The sequence below is a fragment of the Mustela erminea genome, chromosome 1 (genome assembly GCF_009829155.1).
Source record: "Mustela erminea isolate mMusErm1 chromosome 1, mMusErm1.Pri, whole genome shotgun sequence".
NCBI lineage: Eukaryota > Metazoa > Chordata > Mammalia > Carnivora > Mustelidae > Mustela > Mustela erminea.
In genome coordinates, this window is record NC_045614.1 from 89,476,486 (window position 1) to 89,501,233 (window position 24,748).

General features: G+C 42.8%; 1 protein-coding gene across 2 annotated transcripts in view; it reads right to left on the bottom strand.

The window, feature by feature from the left end:
* Positions 1–817: 817 nt before the first annotated feature.
* CPNE4 (copine 4) overlaps positions 818–24,748 on the bottom strand; it is a 468,028-nt gene continuing 444,097 nt past the window's right edge. For both annotated transcript variants that reach the window (XM_032333091.1, XM_032333096.1), the window contains exons 12-16: positions 18,555–18,609; positions 15,287–15,338; positions 14,080–14,213; positions 8,676–8,912; positions 818–2,591 (exon numbers count right to left, since the gene is read on the bottom strand). In XM_032333091.1, coding sequence (XP_032188982.1) covers positions 2,457–2,591; positions 8,676–8,912; positions 14,080–14,213; positions 15,287–15,338; positions 18,555–18,609 — 613 coding nt within the window. In that variant the 3' untranslated portion in view covers positions 818–2,456. The remainder of the gene's footprint in view (positions 2,592–8,675; positions 8,913–14,079; positions 14,214–15,286; positions 15,339–18,554; positions 18,610–24,748) is intronic.

Below are 24,748 nucleotides of genomic sequence, written 5' to 3' on the forward strand. Positions count from 1 at the left end.
GGCAGCTGAAATTGGGATCAGGAAATGGGCTCAGGAGCCAGGGTGTCTGTGTTCAAATTCTGGCTCGGTCTTTTGATAGCTGTGTGACCTTGGGTTAGTTACCTAACCTCTGTAGGTCTGTTTTCTCATCAGCAAAATGAGACTGGTAACACCATCTACCTCATAGGGCTGGTGGGAGAATTAATTGAGATGATATACAGGAACCACTTGGAACATTACCTAGCACCAGTAAGCCTTCAATAATTGTTAGCGGCTGTTCCTATTGTTCTTCTGAGAAGGGCTTCAGTCTGGCTGTGAAAAGAGAAGGAAGCTGCCAGATGTTCTGGCCAAGCAAACTGGACTCTGTCCATGTCACCCTATCTCATAGGCCCAAGGAATCCTGACATGAATGTAATAGATCCCAACAGATAACTGAGAATGACACAGTGCATCATTTTGATTAACAGCCATAGCCACTTAATTCACCTGTTAAATCGACAATAGATTTGAGATCAATCATGAGGCACATTAACAAGTTCATTCATTCATTCACTCGATTAGTCATCTTTTCATTCATTAAATATCTACTGAGTGCTTACTATGTTCTAGGCCCATCAGCATGGAAGCTCGTGTCCTGGTTTGGGGTTGGAAACCACCATCAGATAATTCTGTACAATAGGGCCTACGTATTTTAATCCCTTGTTGTTAAAAACAATATCCTTTTGTTTCTATGGGACTGTGAAATAACTAGTCCTAATCTGAGGGCATGAAATAATCCACTGTTAGAGAATTGCTTTGAAAAGAGAAACAAGACTATCACTCTCAGAAAAAATTCTGTAAGTACCCAATTTATTCATAAAACAATACAGTTTAAATATTTATAATTTTTTTCAGTTGTACTTTTTTTTTAACCATCATTCCCAAAATGTTGTGCATTTGGCTGACATGTATTTGCAAGGTTAAGATCTATAATTATAACACTGGAAATCATACAAGTCATTTCATTTGCTTATTAATATTTCCTCCCGCAACAAACAACAAACAGATCTATTTTGCCTTGTGATTTACTTCCCTATCTCTCTGACCAAAAGTAAGTTCCTTCTTGTGCCTTTCATACCTGCAAAACAGTTGTCCATTTCTCCAAGAGAACAACACACAAGTGAAACATTCTTTCTTCTGGTTCAAGACTGGCCAGTTCATATCCACGCAAAACAATGACCCTAGGCATTTCCGCTGATAGATTTTGCTCTCAGGAGTGATAAAAAGAGGCAACAAGATGCCCCACACTAGGCTTAAAGGTCAACTTGGTGGCCGGGTTTTTGGGGAGCCATACCGCACGGCCATTTGCCATGGACGAGTTTCCATGGTTGTGGTCCCACCAAAGACTCTTTGAAGTCATTCCTCGGGATTGACATAAAAAGGGAACCATTCCCTTTGGGATTGTGTGATGTCCCCTTTGAGAGGGGAGAGGCTGGCAAAGAGGAACACTCCCTAGTCTGTTTAAGGAAGAGTTGTGACTAGAAAGCAGTGAGACTGATGTGGGGTATGCAGCTTCTGGAGTCAATCTCACTACTTTCTAGTCCCACCTTGGAGACAGGCGGGACTTTGTGCTACTGGCAGGGGAGAAGTGCCCTTCTCAAGCAGACTAGGTGCTTCCCTGTGTCAGATGGTCTCTGGGACAACACCATAGAGTCTAGAACCTCAGAACTCTTAAGTGTGGACTACAATGGTTATCACTTGGGACCTTGTTAGAGATGCAGAATCTCGGGTCCACGCACACCTGTTGCACCACAGTCTGATTTGTAACAAGATCCTCAGGTATCTGGGTGCACAGAAAAGTCTGAGAGGTGCTGGGCTTGGTGCCCCAGATCCACCTCTAGAAGACTATGTCTAGGTGAGTAAACCTCTTCTTCAATAAAGAGACCATTCATAGCAGGGAGGGATTATAGATAACAATTGCAAAAACAGTGTGTGTGTGTGTGTGTGTGTGTGTGTGTGTGTGTGTGTGTTTATTTTAAACATGCAAAATACAGTCCATGCATCTGCCATTTTGAAAAGTCTCTCATCCTATAGCAGATAAAACCAAATTATGTTTTGGCTATCGACTTTCCATAAATGTGTCAAAATGCTTTACAGTGTAAAGATAATAAGAAATTTAGCAAAATTTCAACAAACCTGTATAAAAAATGGATACAGATAACATTTTATTTCAAGGCGACATGCTGTAATGTAAAGAGTAAGTTGTAATTATTCGTGTTTCTTTGTAAAAAGTCTTTAACAATACAGGAGCTTAACAGATCCAGGCCTCAGGGCTACACATGCAAAAAAAATTGTCAGTTAAAAATCACCGAAACGTGCTATTTTTTAAATGTGTACGTGTGTGTGTGTGTGTGTGTGTCTTTTTAAATACAGGAGTAGTAGAAGTATTAAATATTAGCAGGAATAGTATTTCAGAACTCTGTAAAAGTATGTGTAGTTCACGGTGCTAGCGTCCTGGAAGACTCATACATTTCCGATGAACATTTTGGCTTAATCCCTTTGCCATTGTAATAGTCCACAACTTGATTTGGGACTTCAGCCAACACGCTCTTTGCCAGGGCAGCTGGAGATGCCTGGAAGGAAGAAGAAAGCACCGTGACTTTGGCACCTGGCCCAAGGAATCTGATCCAGAATCAGCTTAAAGGCTGCAGTCTTACTCTGAGCAGCTAGTCTCTCTCTCTCTCTCTCTCATTCATTCATTCAGCTGGTATTTGTTGAGCATCTACTCCAAGCAAGAGTTGTTAGATTGTTGGAAAATGAACCTTTTATTTCCTAGTTATATTTTCCCATGCTTGTCTCAAAATACAAAACTATTCACATCTGAAGATGGGTGAAAGTTGGGCGGTGGAATGGATTCTTTTTGAGCTTAGTTTCCAATCTGCATTCAATTCCAGGCACTGTGCTAGAGTTTATGGGTCTGTGGTTCTTGCCATTAAGTGAGTTATAAACATGAGAGGGGAACCTGGTGTGGTCAAAATGAACACCGCCGTGAAACTGAACACAATACATGCTACAGACCAGCAGCAGCACCTCACACAGGAGCTCAACAGAAATATACAACGCTAGACCCATCCCAGAGTTATTGAATCATAATCTGCATTTTAACTTGATGCCCTAGGGTGATTCCTATGCATACTGAAATTTGAGAAGCACTGCTCTAGAGTTACAAACACCCTGGGACCAGAGCGCAGACAATGAAGATTAAGTCATCTTAGAGGAAATCACACCAAGCTTCCAAGGGGTGGTGGTGTTTCAGCTGGGCATGTTTTAATATGTAGAGAAGGGGAATGACATTTGATCATTCTAGGTACAGTAAGTCATCTGATGGGGCTAAAGAAAGTGTGTGTGTGTGTGTGTGTGTGTGTGTCTGCGTGCACACTGGGGATGCAGGACTTTGGGGGTATTCAGCTGGACAATAGGCTTGAGCCCAGGTGACAGAGTATTTTAAAGACCACTAATTAATGTAGCCTTTATTCTATTAGCATTATGATCCCACTGCACGATTTGGGGCAGAGGAAGGTGGAGGTTGGTATTCTGCATGGACTCGAGTCAGGCAGAGCTGGATCTGACTTCTGGCTCTGGCCTCATTATTAGCTATTATTGAAGTTGAAAACTTGAAGCAGAAACACCAGTTAATGAGGGTTGGAGATTCCTCAGCAAAGAAAAGAAAGGGCTAGACAAAAGGCCCAATGGCCTGGTTTCTTGCTCTTTCCTTCCTTTCGTGGCTTGCCACTCAGCCATTCGACTTGGTTAAGCCCCAGTGTTATTAAAGACACAACAGCAAGAAATAGGGATTGGTTTTATCCTGCCCAGCTTTTAGGAGTCTCAAAAGAGAGACACTTGTCTTAAAAACAATCTGAAAACATGGTGAGGAGTTTTCCTAAAGTGACCCCTCACATTTTGAAGATGTCCTAGCATGTTGGGCACTCGGCATTCATGAACGCTCTTTTAGTTTATAAATGTCTGCTCAGAGTTTGGGTTAGATCGTGGTCCACACGTACACTGTTGTAGCTATGAAAGTACCATCTTCTCTCTGATCACATCTCATATAAAGGCTAGAAAGCCAAATACTTCATTTCCCAGCCTTCTTTGCACCTAGGGATGGCCATATGACCCATTTTCTTTCTTTCTTCTTTAAATTTTTATTTTAAGAAGGCCCCACACTCAACATGGGGCTTGAACTCACTCTACTGACAGAGCCAGCCAGGCATCCCAATATGACCCAATTTCATCCTTTGAGACATAAGGATGCTTCTTGGAAAGCTTTTCTTTTTTGGTTAGAGGGGACAGACATGGTTGGTTCTGTTTGCCTTTCCTCTTCCTTTTTTACTTTGAACTAGAATGTAATTCCTGGAGCAACTGTTTTATCATTGGGGCAGACAGCAAAGGAATCACCAAGTGCTTGCCCTGATACTATCAAATCACTGAAAAAAAGATGTGGGCAGCTACCAGTCCCTAGCTTCTAGTTATATAAGAACAACGTATTTGTCTTTATACAATCTAGGGTTCCTCAATTTTGGCACTATTGCCATTTTGGGCCAGATAATTCTTTGGGTGGGGAACTGTCCTGAACATCGTAGGATGTTTACCAGCACTCCTGGCCTCTACCCACTACATGCAAATAGCACTCCAAAGCTGTCACCATCATAAATGTCTCCAGATGTTGCCAAAGTTGTCCCTGGTTAAGAACCACCTGTGCAGGGGCCACCTGGGTGGCTCGGTTGGTTAAGTGTCTGCCTTTGGCTCAGGTCATGACCCCTGGGTCCTGGGATCAAGTCCTGCATCGGGCTCCCTGCTCAGCGGGGAGCCTGCTTCTCCCTCTGCCTGCTGCTTCCCTGGCTTGTGCTCTCTCTCTCTCCCTCTCTGTGTCAAAAAAATAAATAAAATCTTAAAAAAGAACAACTTGTGCTATCCACTGTAAGACGGATTTACTGTTATATGAAGCCAGTGATATCCCTAAACAGTGCTGTCAAACAAAACTTGGTCCAGTGATGGAAATATTTGATATCTGCCCTGTCCAATGTGGTAGTCACTAGACACTAGATTATTGAGCCCTGAAAAACTGAATTTTATTTTTTAAGATTTTAAAATTTATTTATTTATTTATTTGACAGAGAGAGAGAGAGAGGGAGAGAGAAAGCACAAGCAGGGGGAGTAGCAGGCAGAGGGAGAAGCAGGCTCCCAGCTTAGGAGGGAGCCTGATGTGGGACTCGATTCCAGGACCCTGGGGTCATGCCCTGAGCCAAAGGCAGACGCTTAAACAACTGAGCCACTGAGGTGGCCCTGAAAAACTGAATTTTAAATTTTGTTTCATTTTAGTGAATTTAAATTTAAATAGCCCTATCTAGCTATCTGTCACTGTATTTAGACAGTACAGTTTTTGAATGACTCTCCCACTCCTTTGCATATCTGGGCTGGTGGGTCTGGTAAGCAATGAGGGCTTGGGGGCATTATCTGGTTGGGAAAGGCCAAAAACATGAAAGTAGCTGGTACTAGCAGCTTATTTATTAGCCACCTGCGAGGACCAGGTGCTGTGCTAAGCTTTACATAGGCACCACTTTTACTCTTCTAACGTGTGTGTCATTTGCCTCATTTTAAAGATGAAAGTCTATGACACAGACTTAAATAACCTGCCCAGAGCACACAGCTCGAAGTCTGTGCCCTGTCCACTTCAAAGTTGAGTTATCATGCAAAGGGAGGCAATTCATGCGTTGCTGGCTTAATGAAAAGGATGTTAGCTCACCTTCCATTTTATTTACTGTGTATTGAATTCAGAGTAGATAAGTTCGGATAATATGGTTTTCAAACCCTAAGCTGAAGTCCATGCAGGTAAGGGGTGTGACATGCTCCTGGTGTTGCTTTTATCGCCCACAGAGCAGCTTGAGACTGTGTGGCAGACACAGGAGAGCGGGACCCCATTCCCTTGCCCTGGTCAGGGTGCTTCCCTTGTCGCTGAGCACCCCACCCCAACTCCCTGCCCACCAACGGTCTGTCCTTCCTCTGGCCAGCGCAAGCCTCGAGGCTTTCCTCACTGCAGCTCCTCTCTGCTCTCAAGTCCTGTGGCAACACTAGGTCCCTTTTCAACCCCCCACAGGTTGCTTTAGCATAGGAGTTTTCTGGGGACATCTACGTCCCAACCATGTCATTCTCTGGTGTGTTCCTTGAGGCCCGGACCCATGGCTTTATAATCTCGCTGTGGTCCCAGGCTAGCATGTGCCGTACCCACGGCAGGCGCTCCAGGAGTGTTTGAGGAACAGGAGGAGGCTGTGGGGGAGAGGCAGGAATATGCATGGCACAGGTGAACAGAAAGATGGTGGTTTGGGGAAGTGCATGAATACCCTAGGGACGGAGCTCTTTGACCCCTCTGCACTCATGCGGAGTTATGGGTGGTGGTCGGTGATGTGGCTACTCTTGCCTGGCTGGGAGGAAATGGGGCAGGATCTGAAAGTCTGGAAGAACTACCCCCTCTCCCCACTTTGGGCATTATGCAAGTAAGTCACTTCACTGATGAGCACAAACGGTGGCAAATTTCACCCCTTCTAGTCCATCCCTCCCCATACCCTTCCTTGCTGTCTACTTGCAAACAGCCAGAGGGCTGGGTGAGCCTCTTTTATTTAGCAAGTGGTTTCATTTGGTAACAGCCCCCTTGTGCAGATTGAAGGGGGGCTATGGTAGCACGGCTAAGCCCCTACCCACGCTATTGCCCCTGTGCTTGCTGGGGGCTTGGGTGTTCTTGAACTCCCTTTGCATTCAACACTGTAGCCAGAGGTTGATTTCAGGTTTCTCTAACGATGCTCATGATGCATAGTCCTCCTTAGAAGGAGAATCGCAATTGTGCGGCAGTACCCTTAGGAGCAATGCCTTATTGTTCTGGGAGCCCTGGCGTGTCCAGGGATCTCGCTAAGCGGTCCTGGCAGGCCAACAGATGTAGGGGTCACTGGAGGCTGCTGGGCTCATTATTTAACTGAAATTTTGCTTTAACGCATGTCCCAAGAAGGTGGCAAACAACAGTTTATGAAAGGCATATGCCAAATACTCTGACGCCAGCACTGGGACTTGTCGATAATCAACAATGATCCAGCCATCTTCCCACTAGCCTTACCCACCGTGGCTGGTGTGCTGGTGTGAGCCCAAATTGGGATTCAGATATTTCTGGATATATCTGATAAAATGGCTAGGAGAACAAAAAGGATTCCTTTGAATGAGGGCTCTTGGCTTGAGGAGAAAGGCTTTTCCAGAAACTATCAGGAGGGGAAGCTCAGAGTGGATGTCACAGCGCCTGTCCCTTCCTCACCCTGACTCACTCACTAAGTGACTCAAGGCCTGAGCTCAGAGGGGCTGGAGAGGAAGAGGAGGACATTTGCAGCAGGGGTCCTGGAGGCAGAGGGACGCAGACTTCACTGCATTAAGGGTCCAGATAACAGAAGGATCTCCAAAGGAGGGATACTTGTCCCTTCCCAGGGGACTGCAGGGTCTCTCAGGCCACCTAGAGCTCTGGAGATTCCCTCCCACTGGGGCAGTCCCAGTTCAGTTACCAGCCCTGGGAGCAGCCTCCCTGGCACCCCACGCAGAGCAGAGGTCCAAGCCTCGGTGGACAGAGTGGCTTCCATGAGGGGCACAGGACAGAAGAACACAGAGGACTGCCTGTGAGGACCTATGTGACTCCCAGACACAGCTGGCGGAGGCTCTGAAGGTTCTTCAGGGCCTCTACCGGCACAGAGGGATCCCTTGTGAGAACCAGAGAAGGGGTTACCCTAGGCCATTGTAGCCCTACAGGTGCAGGGTTCTGTGTAAATTTTAAAGGTGCCTCTTCTTCTCTGGAGTTGACAATTATCCCAGATTTGGAAATGCTGAAAAATTGTGCCATGCTAGAGCTTCGTCTCATGGGCCTGCTTCAGGGTCATCTGGGGACTGCGACACTGCTTGAACTACTCTTCGTTACTGATGGGAACCCAAGACTAAAGCTCAATGTTACCTTGCAGAAAACTGATAAGATTTCTGCCCACTAGAGAAGGTAATCTAAAGATGATGAGGATGATTTTATAACCCTTTTGGTCATTAACCAGTTTTGAAGCTGCCTTAAGAAACTTGTTCCAGTATTCCCCCCACCCCCACCATAATCTGCTATTTTACAACCTCCCTTGAACTAGCTTTGCCATCTTTCTGGTTCCCTCATTAGTCAGTTAAATCAATCTTTGATGCTGCCTATGGTATATTTGCAGAGGATTTAGGTTACTATCATTTCAAGAATATATTTTTCCAAGGCAAACACAGGCTTCTCTCAGGGTACATGGCTTGACAAAAAGAAGCCACGCTGAAGTTCAGCTTCTCTTTGTTACTTCAACCAGGCACCCTTGGGCAGCAAGCAACCTGGCCAACAGTACATGGCAGCCCTGCGTGCACTAGAGAGCCTAAATGACATGGAGGAGGGGAAGCGCCAGTGAAACGCTGGCTGCCACATTTAGCGTGACTCCTCAGCTATTACTTGAGTTACATGCCTTTCTCCAAATAGCGAAACTCTACATGTCCTGGGTGTGAGACAGCGTGGCTGGGCAGGGATAGCTGACATTGCTTCACCCCAAACACTGGCAGGAAACTGTGGGAGCAAGCTTGCTTTGGTTCTCCTCTCCCATGGGAAGCCCCAGACATATGCGTACGTGTTTGAAGTTCCTGAAGGGCACGAACTGGACGATGTCTCGAAGGACAGGCTCTCCCTTGGGTGATCTCAGAATGCCGTCGTCCCCATCTAGCATCTGCATGTCACTGAAGTCCGCGTTGCCTACGCCGACGATGATGACCGACATGGGAAGGTGGGAGGCGTGGACAATGGCCTCCCGTGTGTCAGCCATGTCCGTGATGACACCGTCGGTGAGGATCAGCAGGATGAAGTATTGCTGGGATTGACCAGTGGCCAGTCGAGCATGGGGATGAGGAGGTGGGGGAGACAAGGACAACACCAGTTATGCACCCACCCAGGTGGTTCCATGCATACTGACCACAGTGACAATGCTGATAGTCTTTAATGAGTCCTGTGTTGGCAGCCCTAAAGACTTAAGGCTATGGTGAATGGAGCTTCAATGCAGGCAGAGTAATCATGGGGTAATTCTAAGAATCACTTCAGTGACAGTTACACAGCACAGTGTGGTGGACAGAAAAGCAGGGGGAGTCAGGAAAGGCTGGCCTCAAAGCCTCTACTATCTGAGCTCCTGGGAAAACACCTCCCCTGGGTCTACGTCTCTTCATATCCTGAGGAGTGGAACTAGACCATTTATCCTACCCTCTTCAGCTGGGGGAATTTTCAGAGTCCACAGCTGTACTGCCCAGTACAATAGCCTCTAGCTCCTTGTGCCTCCTGAGCCCTTGAGATGTGGCTAGAGTAACGGAGGCACTGAAATTCTAACTTTATTTCATTTTAATGAATTTAAATTTAACCTTCAAAACAGAGACTTGATTCATTTATTGGAAACCTTTCAAATACATTTGGAACAACTCAGGTATGTGACTAGTTTCACAACTATTAATACATAATTAATTAATACATAAAACCTAAATAAAGATCAAGTCTTTGCAGTGATAAATTAGTATCCAAACTAAGGTGACTTAAGTACAAAATACACATGGGCTTTGAAGACTGAGTACAAAAGAAAGAATGCAAAATATTTTATTAATAATTTTTTTAGATGAAAGATAAGTTAAGATGAGACTATTTTGGTTATATTGGGTTAGATAAAATATATGATTAAAATTAACTACCTTAATTCTTTTAACTTTTAAACATGTGGCTACTAGAGAATTTACAATTGCACATACAACTCCATTATATTTCTAGTGGACAGCACTAGCCTAAAACCTTGCTAGCAGGGGGCAGGAGGTGTGGGTTGTTGCCTCTTCCTCTGAGGGCCACACACCAGGGTCTGGTCTAGTTTGAGTGTGCTTGTGGGTGCTGAGTTCCTGTGGCTTCTTGCTCCAAATCCCAACTGTCTGCCTGCAGACTGCCTGGGCTCTTTCCACCTGGACAGGCTCTCAGGTGGCTAATCTGAGAGTGAGACTGGAGAAGACATTCTCTATCCATCAGCACAGGGAGGGCTCAGGACTTGCTCTGGGGTCTAGAGAAGGAAGGCATCAGAGACCATCACTGTTGTCAATATTAAGTGTTAAGTGACATCATGATGGCATGTACTGAGAGATTAGAGGGAAGCAGGGCACCGGGATGCCAATTCATGCCAATCTAATGTAATTTTTGCAACATGCCCAACATCTGTAGTAAACGTGGGATTTTTAAGGCATTTTAAATTGCCATATTTCAAAGAGGAAAGGCTGGATAGAATAGCTACACTCTGAAAACACCTTGTTTTGAGAATTATACTTAAAAGGTTCCACACAAGCTGTTAGTATTAAAGGCTCCCGCTTCTCTCTGTAAGTTGGAAAGATATTTGAAACAAAATAACATGTCAAAAGTACACCTGGAGGGAATAGAAATTCACACTATTATGAGACAGCTGTATGTTCTAAATACTTATAGTTTAATGTGAAAACTAATTTTGTTCCATGTCCACTAGCTGCCCAACCATAGTTCTAGCTAACCAACCAATTTTCAAATTCATCTGAGTTGTACATTTTCATCCATATCCATGCTTTGAGTCATATAGAGTCACAAAAAGGTGGCTTGGGAGTTTGGAGGAAGGTTTCAGTAGCATGACCTGATGGTACAGCTAGGAAGGAGAAGAGAAAAAGCAGAAGGAGGCAACTTGGTGGTTGGGGATAGAGGAAAGCAGTGTAGACTACACCAGAATCATACATCACTCTTCCAGGGTACACCTTGGATGCCTCACCTTGGAAGACCACTTCTGACCCATGAGCAGATGGAGTCCTTGTGTGAGTCACACTTCTACGTCCTCTCCCTCCTTTTTCCACATTCCCCAACTCCCATTTGATATGATCTTTGTGGTCTAAGGGGATGGACCACCCCTAACTGCTCAGTGCCTCCAGGAATAAAACACCTGATAGCCACACTACCACGTCAAGAAACTTTAGAGTTGAAATGGCCTAGAGACAGTGTTGGGAAAATATTTTCTGTAAAGGACAATCATCAATATTTTTGGCTTTGCAGGCCATAGTGATCTCTGTCCAACAACCTAACCTTGCTGGTGTAGTATGAGAATAGCCATATTTATCACTTAATATGAATAGCAAGGCTGTGTTCTGATAAAAATTTATTGATGGACACTGAAGTTTGACTATCATGTGATTTCCACGTGGCATGAAATTATTACTCTTCTTTGGATTTTTTTCCCAACCATTTAAAAATGTAAAAGCTGTTCTCAGCCTACAAGCCATTGAAAAACACACTACAGAATGCAGTTTGTTGGTTTTTCATCTAGAGCAGGGATTTCATCTTATTTTTTAAAGATTTTATTTTTAAATAATCTCTACACCCAACAGGGGGCTCGAATTTACAACTCTGAGATCAAGAGGTGCTTGCTCTACCAACTGAGCCAGCCAGGAGCCCCTAGAGCAGGGATTCTTGACCTGGGCTGGTGGACTGCTGAAAGATTTCAGACAGCATGTGAAATTGGGGTAAATTACATTTTAGATTTGCTAACCTCTAACTAAAATTTATAATTTTTTTAAATTATAATCAACAAATAAAATTGGCTTTAACTGCGCTTGTGACTTAGTCACCAATAGAAATCACAGGTATTTTCCTGTTATAGTGACTGCAAATATCTTTCTATATCATTTATATCAACACTACTTAGAAATTACAGAATTGTTAGACTAGTAACTGGTTCTCATAATTTAATGTCACAAAAGAAGCATTTTATTGTTATATGTATCATGCTTCTTAGCCACGTTTAAAAATATTTTGCTGAATGCATTTCAACATATATGGTTTATTTATAACATATATTTTATTTTGTGCATTTAAAAGCATTTCTGAGAAGGGGGTCCATGGGCTTCACCAGTTATTAATGGTGTTCATGGAACAAGAAGTGTCCAAATCCTCTGATCTGAAGAGACTGTCAGGATTCTAGAATCTGATTTTTCAAGGTTCAATCTAGCTAAAGGTAATATGCTGCAGACCGCTGGACTGATATCTTGATGGAAATTTCCAATAAAGCGAGCAGTAGTAGTTGCTTCTAAAGTCAGGCTAGAAAATGCTCACAGATGAAATACTACAGTCTTTGAATGAACTTGAGGTCCCATTTAGATAAGGGGGGGATTTTTGTTTTGTTTTTAATTTGTACACGAGTTCCACAAAAATTGAAAAGAAAATCTGACAGCCATAGACTCCTTGCACAACCTACCAAGGAGGTTCAAGGTTAGGACCCTTAGCAATCAGTAATAACAAGGGTCCCTGGACCACACACTACTCAAAGAACAGGGAATACCTTTGGGAAAAAACATCAGTGTTTCTGGCCTCTAGGGTAAATTATCTGGGGCTATGTGGATTATATGCTTCCTCTACCAATTCCTGACCTGTCCTTTCAGAGCAGACCCACCTGACCTTGGCAGAGGGAGTCATGATCAAAAACTCAAGCTGGCTTATATCAGGCCAGGATCCAGACCTATGTCAGCCATGTTCTCTTTTTTATTCTTGTGGGTCCCAGTACACTAGAAGGGCTGGGATCAATCAGTTTTCAAACTGGGTTCTGGGGATCCCTGGGGATACCTTGGATGCTCTTGGGGATAAAGGAGGTAAAAGAGAACAGCCAAGTTGGAGCCCTATCCCCTGTCCAGATTTAGCAAGAGAAGTCTATTTTCTTAAAATCTACTTTATATATTGGGTTTCTGAGTCAAGTTATCATTTGGAGAGTTTGAATTTGAAGTTCTGGTGATGAAAAAAAATAAAATAAAATGAAATAAACTGAAATACTGATCTTGTCCAACCCTTATTTCTAAATCATGCATCTGTGAGGATTCAAATTTGCTCCATGGCCTCTGTGTGTTTGGCAAGATGGAGGTGCCACTGACTCTGAGAAGTATAATTTTCAGATAAATGTTGGGGAGGAAACTCTGACTGGTATGGGAGGATGGAGACAGTGAGGAAGACTTTCCTTGTGTTTTGAAGGAGAGTAAAGCAAGGGACAGTAGCTAAAGGGTAAAGTAGTATCAAGGGAGAGAGTTTAATTCAAATAGATATTATAGCCTGTTCCATTTGCTAATGGGAATGAGTCTTTAGTAGAAAGGGGAAACAGATGATAAGGAGAGAAGGGGAACATAACTGCTGGGTCAACGTCCTTGGATAATTGAGAGGGCATGTGCCCCAGTACATAAGAGATTGACATCAGATATGAGCATGGTCCTCCATCCATTCTAATATGAGGATGGCTGAGAACCTGGTTACAGTGCAAATAGCTTGGACGAGTTCATGTCAGCAGATGAGGGAGAAGTATATAATCTTCTTCATGCAAATAAAGTATCTTGGAACCCAGGATAAAAATTAGAGAAAGTTCCAGACATCACTAATATTCTGTTAAATCTGAAAAAAAAAATTAAGAAAGCTAGAAAAGAAACATACTGGTATCATTAAAGATGATATGTAGAAAAGTTATTATGGTAATATTTAATCCTAAAATTTTAAGGTTAAAAAAACAAACAAACAAACTCTGTTTGGCCTTGCTGCCTTGGTTTGAATTTGTCTTAAGAAAACCATGAACAGAATGTGAAACAAGTCTTTGCCATAATGGATTGTGTTGTTGCATTTGACCACAAGGGGACAGATGCACCCATTCTTTTAATTCAGTTTTGCTTTGCTTTCATCAATAGTATGGATACATTGGAAAGGAAGCTGATTTTGGACAGTTCCCACCACCCCTCACCCCTGTCAGTTTGCAGACATTTGAGATGCGTCATCTCTAAGCCTCACAATAACCCAGCAGTCTTAGGTAGGATTATCTCCATTTTTCAGATGAGGAGACTGAGGATAGGGGAAGGGTAAGGCATTTATCCAAACTCACACAGGTAGGAATGTTTGGATTTATTGTCAAGAGTGGGTTGGGTGTGATGGCCCAAATCCAGGTAAAAGCCTGTTAGGAGGAGGAAGAGCCCTCTCCTTACCGATGCCTCCTTGGTGTTAGTCTCCTCTGATGCTGACTTGGCGACCTTCTGAATGATGGGGGCGATGTTGGTAGGACCGTAAAGCTGGAGCTTAGGAAGGCAGCTTTGATAGGCCTCCACAACTCCTTGAATTCCTAAGGTGAAGTTAGCAAAGATCAGTAGTACAGTAATCCCCTCAAATATAAGTATAATCAAGCATACACAGAAATAAAGCATTCAGTTGCCTCCCAACAGTCCTTCTCAACATCACACTTATATCTTTAAGGCACAAAGAAAATACCACATCCCTGGTGTTGTCTACACTCCCGCTGATATTCTCTTTAAAAGTGCAAGTCAAAAGCAACCATTTCCACAAACTTTTCCCTAATGTTCCACTTTACACACATGATTTTGTTAGATCCTCATAGCACAAAGAAATAGATGTTACATCCCTTTTATAGGTGAAGAAGCTGAGGCTCAGAGAGGTTAAATGATCTGCCTCAGGTCACATAGCCAGGGAGTTGAAATCTCAAGATTCAAGCCCAGGTCTTGTCTGACTCTGTCTACCTAAAGGCTATGTTCTCAGCCATCCAGCAAGTCAGCTCTAATGTTTCTCTTATTTTCACACCACCTCCTGAGTCTGCTCTAGTAGGTACCACTCTGGGTCGCCCGTAGAAGTCACGTGTACATCGCTTCATCATCATTATTTAATGGAAACAATGTTGAGGAATTTCTACCTGGAAATAATGCAATACCGACCAAAGCCTTTGAGAAGGCTCTTCTTTCTGGCACAAAACCATGAAGCTACTTGTTTGACGTCATATCCTTTGCCAGCACACTGAAAGTGTCAAATGCTTTCCATGTTCCTCCCCCCACCCCTTATTCCTTCACAGAGAGGAAGTTGTGATAAATGAATACCTAATGAAAACTTAGAAAGCACAAAGGGGCATAGCTTATCACTGCCCATTGGGTAGTTTTTCTCCCTCGAGTTTTTCTGGTTAGAGAAACCCAGAATTGTTATCAATATTCTCGCTGTAAGCTCAAGACCTCTTCTGCATTATGCCTCTTATAGCTATTTTTCTGCTCTGTTATTACAGCTCTCCATTGTCTTTGGAGTAGCATGGTTTCTCTGGATCCAGGAAGCCTGCATCAGAGCAGAGAGATTAAAATGGGAAAGGTACCTACAGAAGGGCTGTGAGCCCTCAGCTTGCTTTCATGTGTGATTTACCTGCACATTCCGGGTTGTCTTCATTAAAGTTGATTGCGAAGTCGTGAGAGACCTAGACACCAATTAAAATTTAAAAAAGGAAGAGAGGAGAATTATAACTTTAATCCAGTAAGGAGGCACTGGGGTTTAGAGTTTGCAAACAAATGCCCATTACATTCATTATGTGTTAAGCAGCAGGAACCATTTTAAGCCTTTACACAATCAATCTGAGATGGAGGGTGAATTCCAAGCTCCCTGTGGAGTTGAGGTGACAGGAAGACTTTCTAGAATCAGATAAATGCCGGCAGGAGAGAAGAATAAGGCAAATAAAAAAGAAATCGAAGAAAAATGTAACTTCAAATAGCTTCCAGATAGAACTGGCCCCAGCCTGGAGGCTTAGATCTGGCCGAGCTCTATTTGGACGCAGTGATAAAAACAATGATAGCTCAATAACGCAAGCTGCGTGTCCAACATGGTGATGGTTATGAAGGTGCCAGCTAAGCCGCTGACATTTAAGAATCATTCTAACATGATATGTAGAAATATAGGACAGAAGGATTTTCCCATATACACAGGTTATAATAAACTCTACTCTTGGAAAAGTAATAAATACAGTTTTTCCTCTTCCAACACAATTTCCTCTATCTGGCAGGAGCTATGCATAAGGTCAAAAAAGATATTGTTTACTTTTTGGTTTCTAAAACCTGATAAAACAAGAGGGATGTTTTTGGCATCTGGACATGTTTATTGGATCATTTGGAATTATACAGAGACTTCTTCCATTTCAAAGGCTATTTCCAAGCACTAACTTTTTTGGAGGCTAGAAGATAGGTCATTGCATTACAAGACCCCTCTTTTCTTAGTGTTGGTGCCCTACCCCACATTTCCTTGTCCTGAGCACTTCCAGGCAAGTCAGTTGACTTCCAATCATCTTACCTGCTTTATTTGCCTTAAGTTTTTCTCGGGCCTGCCTAGCTAAAAGTATTGGAAAACCAGCATCCCTGGGGAGTTGTCCTTAATCACTCACCGGATGACAGGATATGGTGTATCAGTACCCCAGCTGTCTTATCTCTTGGGGTCTGTGCATGCTCTGCATTATCTCCCTGGGGGCCCCAGCAGAATTAAGTTCCAACTGCCCACAGAGGTGACTGACTTGTCAGCATACCCTGTGTTGACTTGCCCCCATTTCTCCACTCTCTGTTGAGGTTTCCTCCACCTCTCAAATAAACAACTTGCCTCCAAATCCTTGTCTCAAGGTCTGTTCCCAAGAGAGTGCAAACTAAGACGGAGGTGCTTGTGGCTCAGTTTTAAGGCAAACTCTGAGATTTTATCCTACAGAAGGCATTTGTGACAAACTCTCTGGGGGCACCTGACAGGATGAGACCATCAGTGCCTGTCATGGTGTAGGGGAAATTAGGTGTGGGAAAAGGGGCATTTGTATGACTTTTTGAGAAGAGCACTGAGGATATGGGAGGGATGTCTGTTAAGACAGAAGGAAGAATAAATTAGCTGGCAGGTAGCATGGAGTCAAGGGATCAGGTGAGCATGAGGATTTCAGAAAACATCAAAAAGGATGAGTTACACCAGGAGGGGGGCCAGGTAGATGTCATAGATGAGAAGAGGAGGGGCTGAAACAAGTGCACTGCACACCTCTGACCTTAGCCCTGCTGGGCCAGGCTGAGACCAGAAAACTACCTGGTGGGAATGTGGTGGAGAATGTTCTACCATCTCTGGGTAGTTGGACTGGTGGTTGCTTTTGTGTTTTTTTAATTTTTTAAAAGATTTATTTATTTATTTGAGAGAGACAGGGGGAGGGGTGAGCAGAGGGAGAGGGAGAGACTCCCAAGAAGCCTCCCTGCTGAGTGCAGAGCCCAATACAGGGATCGATCTCATAACCCTGAGATCATGACCTGAGCTGAAATCAAGAGGTAGATGCTTAACCAACTGAAACACCAGGTTCCCCATGGACCGGTGGTTTTTGATTGGTCATTCTCAAAGCTCAGTAGCTCTAGAAAGAAGGCTGGCACCCATTTGTCCAGATTCTGGATTTGATACCCCATCTAAAGGTGACTGCATCTCCTCAGTTCTGGCTAATTCTTATATGTATATTCTTTGAATCTTAGTGTTGCCAGGTCTTCCAGTTTTTCTGGAGAAGCAAGAAATCTAACATTGTAAATGAAATTGCATAATTCTTTAAAAAAAAGTTGTGTCAGATATAATACATTTGTGTTCTGAATAATGTCTACAGGCCACCAGTCAGCAGCTCCTGTTCTTGTTCTTCTTCTGCATGTGCTCAATTTCCAACAAATGCTTCTAGAATTCTGTAGCCATGCCCAGGAGGGAAGACAGGGTGGGTTTTGAGGCCAACAAAAAAGAGGACAGGTCAGAGAGACACTCCAGTCCATCCACTGTTCACCCCAGTAGTAACAGGGATTTGGATTCCCTTTTTTCAAAAAGGACACAGGAGGGGAAGGCCATTGGTCTGAGAGGTCTGGTGTGGGAGCAAATGTTAGCATTTTTCTCCTGCTCGGCAACTCTATCAGTAAAAGAGAAACTGATGACTGAGCAGTATTGCTTCCACTTAGCATGTACCTCACAGGAATTGGTGAGGCTGGGGTAGGGACATTGCTTTCTCTCCAAGGCCCTTCTACCTGTGGGAGCAGAATTCTCTGTGGAGAGTGTCCCACAGGAACATCTGGTATACCACAGCACAATGTTTCAGCTCCCCTGCAGTGCAAATCTCTCTTCACAATCTTTGCCTTCCTTGTTGATGAGAAATCAGTACCAACTAGGATGCCAGTGTTTTCACAGAACCTTCCAGCTTCTCAGACTCGAAGCCAAAATGGTTCTCCTTCAGGACTTCACTATTTCTCTCCCCCACATAGGCCAGCTCAGGGACTTGGAATGAGGGAGTCTGTAGACATCCTTTTCATGACCTTTCACTGTTGGCATTGTCAGTAGGACCTTTCTCTGGGGCAGACCTGAATAGATAGGTTCTGAGCCAGTGGAGATCAGCTTCCTGAGTATTTTCTCAGTCTCTGACCATATCTATTAAAGAAGCTCAACAGTGGAACCTTTCATTCGGACCTCTGAGAAGACCCATCTGGAATACAGGAGATTGGGTTTCATCAAAAGATAGGTACCAGTGAGCTAATCCCACAGGTTCTGAAGACCATTCTGAGTTTTGGGGCTCTACTTACATAATTTTATCAAGGGCCAAAAGAGTGAACGCCTATGAAGGAATCCCAAGTCATCCTTAAGCAACAGCAAAGGATCTCTACTCACTTACCGTGTACTCTGGGGGTATCCTGGCACCAAACCCAAAGGCTGGGAACATTTTGTCACTGGAAAAAAAAAGAAGAAGTTGCTTCATTTGTTCATCTAATCAGGAAGAAAAACATGAACCTGCATTACCTCACAAGGACATGTTCCTATGCCAAATGCTGACTCATGCTTCTTGATTATCTGTGGTAATGGGATAGCAGTAGCATGGGTAATTAAAATCAAGAAGGAAACCCTAAAGTTCTTTATAGTGATTAGTCTGCAATTTCTTCCCATAACTTTTTGCTAGATTTGATACTAAGTAACAAAATGGCCCAGGATTGCCTCCCCTCCCCTCCCCATTTTCTGTCTTTGAAAAGTGATCATGAGTTAGGTAACTTCAGTGGTTGATTATTAGGGTTTTTCATATATGTTATCTTTTAAAATCTTTGTAAAGAGAGACCATTATTCCCATTTCCCAGGTGGCAAAATGCCTTGGGAGGTAAAGTGACTTATCCAAGATCAGGCTGCTAGTTAAAGCCAGGATTCAAATCCAGACAAGTCTAAATCCAAAGAGATATTAAAAGTCAATGGGAAGTTTGGAAGGCTGGCTAACTGTCAGGGCTTGGTACCATCTACAGGACTCATTGTATCCATTACTTTAACTCATACAAACAATATAAACTGTTCACATATCTTTTCTTATCTCCTGAATGCAAAGGGATGCTGCTTTTTTTTTTTTGCATTAATAACTTTACATCTACACTGCCTCTCTGTCCCAAACTGCCCCTTGCCCCTCTCTTCAGCATACTTGCCGTAGTGTATGTGCACAATAAATATTTAACAACTAGATAACCCATGAACTGAATCATGGCTTAGTTTCTCTTATGCATACTGAAATGTCCCTTAATTTATTCATTCACATATGTTATATTAACTCCAACTTTACTGTACTATAGGTGAGATGATGGGGCAAAGAATTAAAATTAATTGGCACATACAATGTGCCAGGCATGATGCTATGCAAGGTACATTTTTATTTAATTCTCACGCCACCCTTGAAGTTCCATCTCTTTACTAGTCCTGTTTACAGAAAAAGTGAGTCTGAGAAAGGCTAAGAAGATGGCCAAAGGTGTTTACCAGGGAGGACCGTGTGATTCTAAAGCCCATGCCTTTCCTGTTGTCCCATTATAATTTAATGATTGTATATAGCATTACATGTGATTTCCTTCCGGAACGTGCAGTAACAGGGCCCCCTGACCAGACAAGTAAGACTCTCTTTAGGCAAACCTTTGTTGCAGTGGGGCTCTGGAATATTGTTCTTGGCAGAGGCATATCCTTTTCATGCCATCTACCTTTTACATTCTCTCCCATGAAAAATACAACTGAGATTTGTTCTTGGAACAATTCCTACATTTCTCAGCTTTTTGCAGAGTTAGTAAAGGAGGAAAGGAAATTCAGATTAGGGCTCACTGTCTCTGAATGGCTCTGTCAACCAAATGGGACCCCACCCCCCAAGGCTGACAGAGTAGTCAAAGTACCAAAGCCAGATTTTTACCCATCACTATCTGACAGATGTAGAGGTCATTAGTAGCCAAAGATGACTTTGATAACACTTCACTAAAATACGGCAAAGTCAAGCAAATTTTGTGTAGGGGTTGGGAGATACAAGGAAGCCAGCATTCTTTGGAATTAGTCAAATTCTCCAGAAAACCACCAGCTCTCCATTTTCCTCACTATTGGGCAGGAACAGGCTTTGTACTGCTTTGCATCTGGCATTTAGTAGAAAAGGTATTAATAGTGGTAAATAGAAAAACACAACATCTTATAAAGGTTTAGTCACAACTCTGAGAAAAAAAGATACTTCAGGTCCTTGGAAATACTGAAATACATCGCCTCAGTAATTCCTCCTTAACCAAAACAAGGGCGAGCAGGTATGAAGAGGAATCTGTGAGGGAGAGCTCAGAGGTACTTTGGGGGCAAGTCTGGAAAAACATTTTCTAGGGTGGAGACTGGGTCCTGGCTCTTCCAACCTGGAGATGGCTCAGAAGTCCAAACAGGAACGTAGGGGGCTCCATACCTTTTATTTTTTAATTTGATGAGTCTAGGAAGGGTGAGATCTAATATTCCATCCATTGCTAATCACTAAACCAATGTTCCAGCCTTAATGATATTCTTTTTATACCTTCTAAGCCACCCTTGGGGATTTGAAGTTTGCTGAGCATGATGCACTGTTATGTAATTGAATTTCAAGAGCAGAGAGGTAGAGAAAATGCCTCACCCTACAAGAGGAATAATTAATGACCCAGGAGGGCATCAATTCTCTGAAGTTAGCCACCACAAGGTCTCTAACTAACAAACACACTGAAGAAAAAGTTTCGAGCCTAAGCACAATAGATTTAAACATTCACGCTTCCTGATTAAAAATAAAACTAGGCGGAGAGAAGTCTTACGCAAGAGGCAAGAGAAGGCAGGTTGAGCATACAAGGAAGCACTGGGAACACCAGCACATCAAAGAACTTGAGATTGAATCCACTCAGCCCCGAGAAAGGGGCCACTCGGCAGCTACTGGGAAAAGGATGGGGGGAACTTGCCCACTTGGAAAATTCAATGTTACCACACTGCTAAAGGCAATCTTTTATTCTCACTATTGGAATAACACAGTAAAAAATACAAGAAAAGAGCCCATCGTCTTCAATGGTAAATGAACATGCCGTTCTGAACTTGTTAGGGAATGACCTTGTTCTGATGATCTCCAGATGGAAGATTTATTTTCAAACACCATTTTTATCCTTCTGTTCAGGAAGACTTTGAGATGAAGAAAGAGGGCAATAAAAATAAAGACAACTTACTTCATCCAAAGGAAACAGAGGCTGACTCAGAGCAAAATGGCATTTCAGAACACCTAGACATTTAATTAAGACTGTTCTTTAAGACAATGGTTTTAGCACTGGGGTACATGGAAATAAATGCAAAGCCCTTCTGGGGACAGGAGAGCATGGCTTTTTTTTTTTTTTTTTTTTTAAGGAAATCAGTATTCAGTTTCTCTACTTTCATAGCTATTCTCTGTTGAAATTGATCTTCTGGGAACACCTATAATAGAAAGACCAGCTCTCCATTCACACCTTCCCTTTCACAATTACCCTTCTCCTTACCCATTCTGAATCTTAACCACAATGGTGCATTGTTCCAGAGTGTATAAACTCTGCAGTAGAAAATAAGGGAACTAGGAAACAAATCCTTCTGCAAGTCAGGTAGTTGCCAATTTTTGCTTTAAAAAATTGTAGGAAGTGCTGATATCAGCTGGTAGATCATTAAAAATACATTTTGGTGATAAACCATTATGTGATTTTTTTTTTGATATATAACTTAGAATGGAAATAAATAAGTAATACTGCTCATCAAACTCTTTTCATTACCATGTGCTTATTTATAAGAACAAGTTTTCTTAGTATTTATATTGATAAAAACAAAAAATTGGATTAGAATTGATCTTAGACTGTTCTAGTACTAGGTAGCATTCATCTATAAGTATGTAAACTACTTGGGAAAGAAGCCCAATTCTAAATTGGATTAGAATTGATCTTAGACTGTTCCAGTACTAGGTAGCATTCATCTACAGGTAGGTAAACTACTTGGGAAAGAACCCCATTTGTTTCATTAAAAGTTTTTATTTTTTTTATAGGCAATAATTAGACATTGACATTCCTAATATATTTATGTTCTTTTGATCAATTATGCACTAATAATAATTGTAATAAAGGCTCCAACAGAAGATTTTAAAAAATATTTTGACTCTTTACAACAGAGAAAATTTTAGGCATTAGAAATTTAAAAACTTATATTCATATTTTTATTGTAGAAATTCAATAAAAAGATTTTGAATCCAAATCTTAAAGATACATTAGCATGAAATTCTTTGGGGGAGGGGACTGGAAATGGAAATAAAAGTTTCATGGAAAAAAAGAAATAATCAATGTGCTTTGGTGAGTGCTGTGAAGTGTGTAAACCTGGTGATTCACAGACCTGTACCCCTGGGGATAAAAATATATGTATATAAAAAATAAAAAATTTAAAAAAAATTTAAATACAAAAAAAAAAAGAAATAATCAAAATTCTCAACTCCAGTTAAAGAGCTTGTTCATACATTTTTTAAATGGATGATGGTGAGTATCACAGAGCTATGGCATTTAGATCCTACTAAATGCATTCACAAGAGTTATGTAAGAGTTTTATTTTTAAATGTTCCTATTTACAATACACCAGGATTTTCGGTCTTTGTCATTGTTTAAACTCATGATGGAAAACATTAGATTTCAATGTAAAAATATGTGACATTACACATTTGTATAAAATTCTTTTTGGTGGGGCGCCTGGGTGACTCAGTGGGTTAAGCCTCTGCCTTCGGCTCAGGTCATGATCTCAGGATCCTGGGTCCCTGCATCGGGCTCTCTGCTCAGCAGGGAGCCTCCTTCCCCATCTCTCTGTCTCTGTCTGCCTCTCTGCCTACTTGTGATCTCTGCCTGTCAAATAAATAAAATCTTTAAAAAAAAATTCTTTTTAGGGATATATGCTCAAAACCAAAAATTAAAGGTCATTGGTCCCAAATGTCCTTTAGATCTGACACTGTAATCCCTTTTTCCTATTGTGTTCAGTTTATTTTTAAGAATATCGAAGATAATAGCCTCTATCATTTACTGAGTATCACAGGCATAACATGTGCTAGCTAGCCACTTTCTAGCTTATCCTTACAACTGCTCTGCAAGGAAAGTTTGATAAATCTTCCATTTGAAATCAAGGACGCCAAGGCTCATGGAATGGAAGGAAACCTCAGAACAGAGGCAGCAGAGCGACGGTCTGAACCCAGGTCTACCTGTCCATAGGACCCTGTGCTCTTTCCATCACCCCTGTTGACTCTGCCCTTTGCAGGAGGCTGGTCTGGTCTAAAGATTCAGAATAATAAAGAAAAGTCCATCCATGTTCTAATAACAACAAAGGATGGAATCAGCATTCCAAAGGATCAGAATTACCACTCTGAACATCCCAGAATTTGCTCTTCACAGAAGGTCCTCCTTGACTGCCTTGGAAACTAACCTGGGGAACTTACTCCTTCTCTCTCGATGCAGTCCCCATCCTTACACAGGGCAAAGCCGCCCTGACTGTGCCGGGCTGTGATTTATTTACATGCCTTTTTCTCTCTGAAACTATGAAGTGGCTGGGGGAAATCATGCTCTATTAATTTATCTCTGTCTTTATGGTACCACGTGAGGTGCCCGGCAGCCAACAGGTGCTGCATAGCTCCTTAGCCATCGCATCTGACCCATCAATCGATTTAACTCTGGAGCTCAACTTGGGATGCCCATTAGAAAAATGCCCATGAAAAATCCTGACTCCTCAGGGTGTACACCGGACTAATTAAAGCAGGCTCTGGGGTGGGGCCCAGGCATCGCCATATTTTAAGACACGCTGAATGATTCCAGTGTGCCTGCCAAGGCTGAGAACCCCTGACTGGTGTTGGTGGAGTGGAAGCGGGGGCACTGTGTTACAAACCTATCTTCTGATTCTAAACCCAATACCCGTCAGATGGGGCATCAGCCTTAACTTCGCCTCCTAATGCACCATGCAGGAAGACTCCTGCCTCAGCTGCTGAAACCTCTGTCTCCTTCTGGGGTGGCCACATCCATGACATGGCAGTCTATGCTTGCAAGCAATGTATTCAGTATTTATACTCTCTTGATAGCAGATAGACCAGCCTTTTGCTGGAGAACACGACAGGGGGTCAGAGACCTATATCTCTGCTGGGCCCAAGGCAGGGATGTCACCTTGATCTTGAGCAGCCTGACCGGTATGTTCACAGGAGCTGGGCAAATGCTACAAAGCAAATGGAATATATGTGTGTGCACGCGCACTGTGTGTATGTGTGTGTGTGTGTGTGTGTGAGAGAGAGAGAGAGAGAGAGAGAGAGAGAGAGCAGATATGTGTGCATGGTTGGGGAGTCCAAGGGGAAAGTATGGGCAGTGTTCTCTCTTTCCGGCACAGACCCAGAGAAACAGAGCAGGCAGGCAGGACTGTCTTCTGGGCTTAGGACCAGATATTTGTGGAAAAGTTTCCCCTTCCAGGCCACCCTGAGAAGGGCTTTATGCATCTCGCAAGCTGTTCTACTTCATGGATCACCTCGTACTGACCCCTCAGCAATGACTGTACAAGGCAGGAAGAAAAACC